We start from the raw sequence: 9,891 nt of genomic DNA on the forward strand, positions 1-9,891 counted from the left end.
TATTTAATCTTTGGTAAAGATTTCGACAAATGTATTTAAGACATATGAATTTTTGTTTTAGTTTTAAAATTATTTCACAAAATAATTATGGATTTCATAATTGTAAATCCACTTCTTTTGCGATTTTTGACCTATTGAAGTCTGTGATTGAAAATATTGATTTTAAAAAACAACTGTTTTAAATCATGACCTGACGAAAGCTTTCGATTTCGTAAATCACGATAGTTTATAAGAAAAAATAAAAGAATATGACATTAGGGTCTTGAATGAAATCATATTTTATTGGATGCTGGCAGTGTACGCAAGCAAACGTGGTAAACTTTGCATAACTTTTAGTAACTTTCGTGGCGGTCCTCCACAGTGCGGTTTTCAAGGAGCTTTATTCCACGTACTACAAAACTGTGGAATAAACTTTCTTGTTCAGTGTTTCCAGGACGATACGACATGGGTACCTTCAAAAAAAGCGCGTATATATTCGATAAAGGCCGGCAACGCTCCTGTGATTCCTCTGGTGTTGCAAGAGAGTGTGGGCGGCGGTGATCACTTAACACCAGGTGACCCATATTCTCTTTTGTCCTCCTTTCCCATAAAAAAACGTAAATCACGAGATAGTAACTCATCAGTCTTTCTTCTCCAACTGTAAAAGATGTTTCCTCAGAACAGAACTATTTTGGGTTATTTGATATTATTTATTTAAAGACTTTTGGAAAATATCTGCGTTGTTTTATGTTCTCTCTAATACTGATAATTTAAATGAATGTGAATTGAACATTTACAACAATACTTTAAAAAATAATATTGATTTGCTATATAACAATGAATTTATTAAAATGATCTGGCGCGTCATTTCGTTGGACGAGGGTATTAAAGAGTGGTTTCCGGCTCATTTGATTCAGTCTTATGCCAGATTTTGGCGAGTCATCACGTCCTGAGGATGCCTCGTGTAGAGGCAAAGCACGTGTCGAATTGGTAGACAAATATTGGTGGAATTAACACTAAAGAAAACTCAAATGATTTTGATAATTATGTATTTCCGCAAAATAGCGCCTATTTCAATAAACATTGAATTTATTGAAAACAAAGCATATGCAATTTTGTGTAAAAGGAAGTAAACAAACTGATCTTAATATTAATTATAATGGAATAAATCTTAATAAAGTTGGTAGTACAAAATATTTAATTGTTATCTTAGATAAGGAAATTAAATATTTTGAGTTGCTAACAGTAATTCTTGTTTCTACAGGTTACCAATATGCAATGTTAACAGCGAAAAGTGTTATTGCTTCAATTCTACGTCAATTTAAAGTTGTCGCTGAAGAAGAAGATGGTCCAATTCCTAAAATTGAATGTAAATTCTCTCTGATGTTAAAAGCTAAGCATGGTTATCCTATCAAATTAGAACTTAGATAATGCACTGTTTGAAAATTATTCTATAAAAATTAAACTTTATATTGAATTAAGTGTAAGACCAGTAAGCATTAAATCAATCATTAAATGGTTTTGGTTAAGCCATATTATTTGATTTTATTATTGTAAAGATCTTAATAAATGTATTTTTCCTAAAGTTGTTATTATTAAAAATAATCCATCCATCCCATCTCAAAAGTTTTGTTGATATTGATGAAATATTATTTTAAAAAACAAATTTTAAATGTAAAAATATTCTCTGATCTCTGGTGCACCCCAGTATCAGCTCGAACCATATTACCGTGTGCAACGCAGAGCTGCTTGAATTTTTGGAGTCCAATACAGTGCTCTGTGAACTACTAGATTACTTGGCGTAGTGTATTTCTTCCACGTACAACCAATTTAATATAACTTATATAGAATCAATACAATATAAGAAAAAGATATTAAGCAAAGTCAGGAGTATGTATCTCAGATATTATTTTTGCTATCTGATAAAGATATTTGAAATAAAATTCACAATTCAACGTTATCCCTTTTTGCAGATGTTCTAAAATTCTATATTGATGCCTCTCCACCTAACTGTAATCTCCTCCAGTCAGACCTTAACAATATTCAGCAATGGTGTGATGTGAATAATTGTAAATAACCATGTTACACGCAGAGAACTCGTTGAAAATCTGAAGATTCCTGAGAACAAGCGCCGCACTGCACCAGGCGGCGCAGTTGACTAATCGATCCTCAGCAGTGAGGAAAGACTAAGAAGAGAGAGAGAGAAATATAAATAAGTGCTATCATACTAGGTACCCCCGCAAAAAGAATACTTTAACTAATACATACAAATTGAATGGCATTGCGCTTCAGGAAGTTAGTGAAATACGCGCCTTGGGTGTAATACTACTCAGGCAATTTAATTTCAAACAACATGTAGATATATATATATATATATATATATATATATATAGGATTTATAATCACTTATTGAACGTCAAAATCTACCACCCATTCAAAAGAGACTGCCTCAGACCTGAGAAGAATGGGCGCAAGAAACTCAGCGGGCTTTTTTTTTTATATAAAATATGGATTACAATGTAATATCGTACAATACACATTTATAATTAAAGAGCCTGAGGGTGTTCGCTTTAATCCCAGTCCGTGGTGTCATTAAGTCATCGTTTATGCTATAATAACCTTTCCCACACAAACGTTTTTTAACAATTCTTTTAAATTTCGTATCACATTTGTTTTGTACATTTTCTGGGATCATATTGTAGAAGCATATACATCGCCCAACAAAAGACTTACTAACTCGACCCAACCGAGTAGTAGGCATAACAAGTTTATGTTTGTTCCTCGTGTTAACATTATGAATGTCACAGTTTCTAGAAAATTCCTCAATGTGCTTATGAACATACAAAACATTATCAAAAATGTATTGAGAACCAACAGTAAAAATGTTTATTCCTTTAAATTTTTCTCTTAATGATTCTTTAGGACCTTGGTTATAAATCGTGCGAATAGCCCCCTTCGGCAGCACAAAAATAGTATTAATATCGGCCGCACTGCCCCATAACAATATACCATAGGACATAGTACTATGAAAATAACTAAAGTATACTAATCTTGCCGTATCTATGTCAGTTAACCGTCTGATTTTCTTAACCGCATATGCTGCAGAACTAAGCCTATTCGCCAATCCTTCAATATGGGGGCCCCACTGCAATTTGGAATCAAGATTAATGCCAAGAAATATAGCAGATTCCACTGGTTTTACCACCTCTCCATTTAATAAAATATTCGCATCTACATTTTTGATATTTGGCGCGGTAAAATCAAGGCGATCAAATCAAGATCACAGGATGTTGGATGAGACCGACGACCATCCTGTTCTTGAAGCATCCTTACACAAACAATGAATTCAAGCTGTAAAGGTGCATCTAATAGAGGATAATTTATATTTATACAGTTTATTAGTTTTGCCGGGGCAATGCTGCCGATATCAATACCATCTTTGTGCTGTAGAAGAGGGCTATTCACGCTATTTATAAACTAGGGAATCATCGAGAGAAAAAATTAAAGAAATAAACATCTTGACTCAATGCCTCTCAATTTAATCTTGATAATGTTATGTATGTACATAGGCACATAAGTGAATTTGCTAGAAACTGTCATAACCGTAATGTTAACACTAAGAACAAACAAACTTATAATGTCTGCTACTCGATTAAGTCGAGTAAGTAAGTCTTTTGTGTGGCGTTGTATACGCTTTTACAACAAGCTCCCAGATAATGTTCAAATCATATTTATTAGTAAATTCAAAAGAATTGTTATAAAACGTTTGAGTGGTAAAAGACTTTATAAAGATACCACTGATTGGGAATTGAGCGACCGCCCACAGGCACTTAAATTATAAATTTTATTGTACGATTTTACATTGTAACCATATTTTTAAATAAAAAAAAGAAGCGGATGGGTTTGTTCTGCCCGTTCTTCTCAGGTCTGAGGCATACCTTTTGGAATGGGTGGTCCTTTTTGACTTTCATGCGATTTTATATCCTATTTTGAATATAAAAAATTAAATTTATTACATATTTGATATTTAATACGCCTTTAACTAACACAATTCATATATTGGATGCAGCACCGTACAAACTATTTTTTGTATATTACAGCCATTGTAAAATACTCTATTAATCTCTATAATCTATGCTAAATAACCCACTTTAGGTTAATAATAATAGTTCGATGGGCACATGGCAGTAAGGCAAAAAACTAACAGACATTAACAATAAAAAAAATGTAATTATCTTTATGGTAGTAAATAAGAGGTATCGACGACAACAAAAAATGCCACTGCTAAAGTGCCAATAACTTCTTAAAGACTCAGCTGCTGGTAATTGATACGCCTTACCCATTACAATGCAGTGCCGCTCAGGATTCTTGAAAAACCCAAAAATTCTGAGCAGCACTATAATTGCGCTCGTCACCTTGAGACATAAGATGTTAAGTCTCAAATTTGTGGATTGATGCATCTTCTGTATTGTACTATATGTATGTATCCTCAATAACTGTAACTATATTTTTACATATTCATTTACATTTTTTGACTAAGGCATTTAGTAATTTCGTTTGAGTATTTTTGTTGAGAGCATCCTTAGAGTTTCTTGCTCCTTCTTCTCTAAGGAAATCTGCCTTTCAAACGAGCTGTATAAAAAAGTGACATATTTCAAGTGTAATGCAATTACCTAACTGTAACTGACTTACCAAATAGAATATTTTTGATTTGATTTGATAATCAATGTCGTTTCAATGTATACTTAACATCTTTCGTAAGCAAACCTCTCATTAACTCCGCTTCACGAGAATGTGCTACATGACATGGGTTTGTCGTATCGTACTTTCAATAAATGCGAGTGTACCTAGAGAATACCTTTCGTAAAGGCCGACAACGCTCCTTCAATTTATATCTTCAACTTCAAAGGTAATTCGTATGTTGAGAGGATGTGGGCGGCCATGATCACAAAAACACATACAATTGTCTAGTGCTAAAGAGAGCAATAATCTTATAGTTTTCGCTTGAACTACCTAAGTAAGTCATTAAGAATAATTTTGAAGCCTTATTCTTTTTTGTGATGCTGTTACATATTAGATACAGCATCAAACTACCCATCAGAGTCAAAGAAAACAGTATAGAATATGTTAACAGCTACATCTACCTGGGTAAGCAGGTATCATTTAATTAAACAAATAACGAAGACGAAGTCGAACGCAGAACAAAAATAACCTGGAAAAAATTCTGGTCGCTCAAAGAAATCTTAAAAGGAGACTATTCGCTGAATTTGAAAAAGACAGTATTTGATACCTGCATAATACCCTGTTTGTTATATGGCTGTCAAACATGGGTATTCACGACAAGAGCTAAACAGAAGAGAGCCATAGAGCGAAGCATATTAAAAATAAGGAAAATACACAAAGTCAGAAGTGAAGAAATTAGACAAAAAACTAAGGTAACTGATGCACTCATGCAAGCCCTTAAATTGAAATGGCAATGGGCTGGTCACGTAACTCGCTATACAGACAGCAGGTGGACACCCAGAATCACGCAGTGGAAGGGACCTAAAGGAAAACGACGAGTAGGCAGACCTAAAAGTAGGTGGGCTAATGAAGTAATGGAAATAGCAGGGAACGACTGGCAAATATGATATGAAGGTCTTGAGTGTATTGTTGAAACAATGAATAATTAATTATAAGATGTCAATTAATATTATATCATGTTGTGTTTGAAATATGTGAAATATATTGATGAATATATAAATTTCTAATTAAAATAAACTAACAAAAAATAAGAGAAAATACTTTCTGTAGCTCAGCTCACTGGTATGTTTGGACTCGAATTAGATGTTTAGCGACAGGCAGAGAGATCGACAGATGCGTAAGTGATTCTTTAATAGTTACAGTTTTTTCACTCAGATGTATGGAGCCCTAAAACATAGGTGAATTCGATTACAGTCAGTCCAACAACCTTGGAGAACTGTGGTTGAAATGATTTTTTTAATCTCCTCATCTTATATTTCAAAATGATCCAAATTCATTAACTGCAGCCGCGAGAATCTTAGAAATGATCATTGTTACTTTTATAGCTTTCTTTCGCCGTCAATCATTACTGTGTAAGTGTAAGCATTACTGTGTTTCGGTCTGAAGGGCGCCGTAGCTAGTGAAATTACTGGGCAAATGAGACTTGACAACTAATATCTCAAGGTGACGAGCGTGTTAGAATGGCTACGAGAAATAGAGTATATAGGGTATGGAAGCGCAGTTGTAGTGCCACTCAGAATTTTTGGGTTTTTCAACTTTCCTGAGCGGCACTGCATTGTATCAATTACCATCAGCTGAACGTCCTGCTCGTCTCGTCCCTTATTTTCGTAAAAAAGCTTCTATTGTGACTGATCGCGTTGAAATCTATGGTGCGTAAAAATGTTCGTTGCACATTCTCCAGTATATCTATATATTTATTACAAATTGTATTCTTATTATATTATGTATTCTTATTATATTATGAGTATTCTTCTTGAGATCATAATATAAGGCTTTTATACAAAAACAAATATGTAAAAGGAAGTCTTGAAGTCACAAGAAGATCTCTTACCGAAAGCATATACGGCTTTGTATTTTCTAGTACTTGTCGGGGACCCTGTGCTCTGTGAACGGCTGGATCACTTGACGTTGCGTAGACATGTTGCTTCATTATGTGTCTTCTATCGCATTTATCACGGGGAGTGTTCCGAAGAGCTGTTTAACCTGATTCCTGCCGCTGAGTTCCACCTTCGCACGATACGCCACAAGTTAGGATATCATCCCCACCATCTGGATGTGTGGCAGTCCTCCCCAGTGCGGTTTTCAAGGAGCTTTCTTCCACGTACTACAAAGCTGTGGAATGAGCTTCCTTGTGCGGTGTTTCCGGGACGATACGACATGGGTACCTTCTAAAAAAGCGCGTACTCCTTCCTTAAAGGCCGGTAACGCACCTGTGATTCCTGTGGTGTTGCAAGAGAATGTGGGCGGCGGTGATCCTCGTGGTGATGGTTTGTCCTCCTATTCCATAAAAACAATCTCACTAAATCTTGTACTCATTACAAAAAAATCAACGGCATCGCATAAAATGCTATTCAAAGTTAATATTTAGTCACGACACAAAAACTACGCATTTTTTTCTAAAGATATTCTATGAAATGGCAACTAGAAACTGTCTGTGAATTTATTATAATTATCGATGGCAGAGTCGCCTTATTAGCATACAATAAAATAAAATTTAAATTCAATAAAATTTACGCGTGCAAAGTCTATTGTTAATATAAACGGATACTAGATTTGATTTATTTACTTGATTAAACTTTTTTTTGTCTTTGTGTAAAACTTTTAGTAACTTGTTATTCTTTATCTTTCCATTCTTAAAATAGTATTATTAAAAAAATAAGCCTTATTTCAATATCCAATCATTTGTTTAAGTCTGCTTAATATCCAAATTTATCATTAGACAATCACTTACTTGTATTTTTTACTAAAAATTACAATTCCGGATACATTAAAACGGTTAAACTTGTAACAGAATCCATGATAAAAGATAAACAATATTTTTATATATTATATTTTATTTATTATATTATATCTATTAAATTAATATTCTATTGTTATTTGTGATGATGAAGCTTTATTTTTTTTATGATAATAAGGGATGAGACGAGCAGGACGTTCAGCAGATTTTAATTGATACGCCCTGCCCATTACAATGCGGTGCTGCTCAGGATTCTTGAAGAACCCAAGAGTTCTGGGCGGCACTAAAATAGCACTCGTCAACTTGAGACATAAGATGCTAAGTTTCATTTGCCTAGTAATTTCACTAGCTACGGCGCCCTTCAGACCGAAACAAAATTCTTACACATTACTCTTTCAAGGCAGAAATAGGCGCCAACGTAGTACCCATAATCTAGGCATCCTGTGCAAAGGAGCCTCCCATTTCATTTATCATGATTGCATATACCATGTCAGCATGAATATAACACGTTAATTTTCGCGCAATTATTTTTAACCGACTTCTAAAAAGGAGGTTCTCAGTTCGATTGTATTTTTTTATGTTTGTTACCTCAAAATATTTGGTTTGATTTGGATGATTCTTTTTTATGTTTGAAAGCTGGTGCTTCTCCTGTGATCTCATTTCAATTTGGTCAATCAATGAGAAAACCATAAAAGTCTTATATACAAATTAAGTATGTGCACGACATATGGACGAATAACTCAATATCAAACCAATTAGAAATGATGTACTTCAGGAGTAGCTTGTTGAGATTTTGTAGAAGTTCTGACTATAGGATCCATGACTAAGAAACGGAACCCTTCAAGTCAAGGGAACAAATTAACGATACTCAGCCGAAACCTTTTTAGTGCTCTCTGGTTTGTTGATTCACCTACCATAATGTTGTTATGGTCAAGTACCTAATTATCGTGGTCAAATATGATATGAATATGAAATATGATATGATCAATTGAACTCCTTAACGACTTACATTAAGGGCTATCAGACAAATTAGTTAGTGTACTTCAGATTCACTTAAAATCAAAAAACTTAACAAAAAAAACCGATTCCAACAAAATAATGCATGCAACAGAGAGTATATAAATTATTGCATATTTTACAACAATCTAATTAATTCCAACTCCAACTCCAAAATTAACAGTAATTGTAACTAGAATTAGTTTAACTTGATTGTATAAAAATACGCAATTATTTTAATTCTTTTAAGTGTAGGTATATTATATCTATCGTTTAGCACAGTATTTGTTTGAAGTCGGATGTTGTTTGTTGAAATTTTGTTTAAATATAACCTTGGATGTGATTTAAGCGATCAAGATAATAAATAATAATTAAAGATTACGAGTGGCCTTTAACGATGAAGCCTCATCTCATGCCATAATTATCAACCGGTTTAATGATTTTAAACATGGTCACACTAATCTCACCGATGATTTACGTAAGAGCAGACCTTCTACGGCGACGACTGAAGATAATATCAGTGTTGTGCGGTGTATAATGAAGACTGATTAAAAAATTTGTAGGGGAACCTGTTTAAACTTGTCACTATGTGTACAAAAATCTGGTAAAAAAGTGTGGCAACAATTCCCACGATTTTAAATTCTATTGTTTAGTGTAATCTGTACGTCATAAACGTAAGTATTTTTAAGATGCTTTGAAGTCTGATAGTTTTAAACGTTTTATAATAGTAACTGAAATTTATATAACATGATTCTTTTCTTTAATTCGTATTAAAACAATCATAAAGTTACGAGATATATAGTAACCCGCTGATATTGCTGTCAACTCTGGGCTGGCGCACCCCAGTATCAGCTCGATCCATTTGACCGCGTGCAACGTAGAGCAGCTCGAATTGTCGGGAACCCAGTGCTCTGTGAACGGCTGGATCACGGCGTTGCTTAGAGATGTCGCTTCATTTACGACACGCCAAAAGTTACGATATCATGCCCACCATCTGGATGTGTAGCGGTCTTCCACACTGCGGTTTTCAAGGAGCTTTCTTCCACGTACTACAAAGCTGTGGAATGAACTTCCTTGTGCGTTGTTTCCGAGACAATACGACATGGGTATCTTCAAAAAAAAGTGTGTACACCTTCCTTAAAGGCCGGCAACGCTCCTGTGATTCCTCTGGTGTTGCAAGAGATTGTGGGCGGCGGTGATCACTTAACAACAGGTGACCCGTACGCTCGTTTGTCCTCCTATTCCAATAAAAAAAAACACGAAATTATTTCAAATCCACCGTTTTGTTGAAGTTAAAGTGACCCATCATCAAATTCAGACAAGTTTAGGCATCGATGTACAAAATCCTTAAAAAATGCTAAGTAGTCTTGAATCTTTGGATACTTCATAATTTGACCGAGGCCCATAAACTGTGCCGTCTTGGTTGGTGCTACGAA

At 34.5% G+C, this 9,891-nt stretch overlaps 1 protein-coding gene across 1 annotated transcript in view; it reads left to right on the plus strand.

Annotated features, from left to right (window-relative positions):
- LOC126968172 (cytochrome P450 4C1-like) overlaps window positions 1–1,530 on the plus strand; it is a 146,292-nt gene extending 144,762 nt beyond the window's left edge. The window contains exon 7 of the mRNA XM_050813029.1: window positions 1,244–1,530. Coding sequence (XP_050668986.1) covers window positions 1,244–1,410 — 167 coding nt within the window. The 3' untranslated portion in view covers window positions 1,411–1,530. The remainder of the gene's footprint in view (window positions 1–1,243) is intronic.
- Window positions 1,531–9,891: the final 8,361 nt, after the last annotated feature.

This window comes from Leptidea sinapis, chromosome 15, assembly GCF_905404315.1.
Source record: "Leptidea sinapis chromosome 15, ilLepSina1.1, whole genome shotgun sequence".
NCBI lineage: Eukaryota > Metazoa > Arthropoda > Insecta > Lepidoptera > Pieridae > Leptidea > Leptidea sinapis.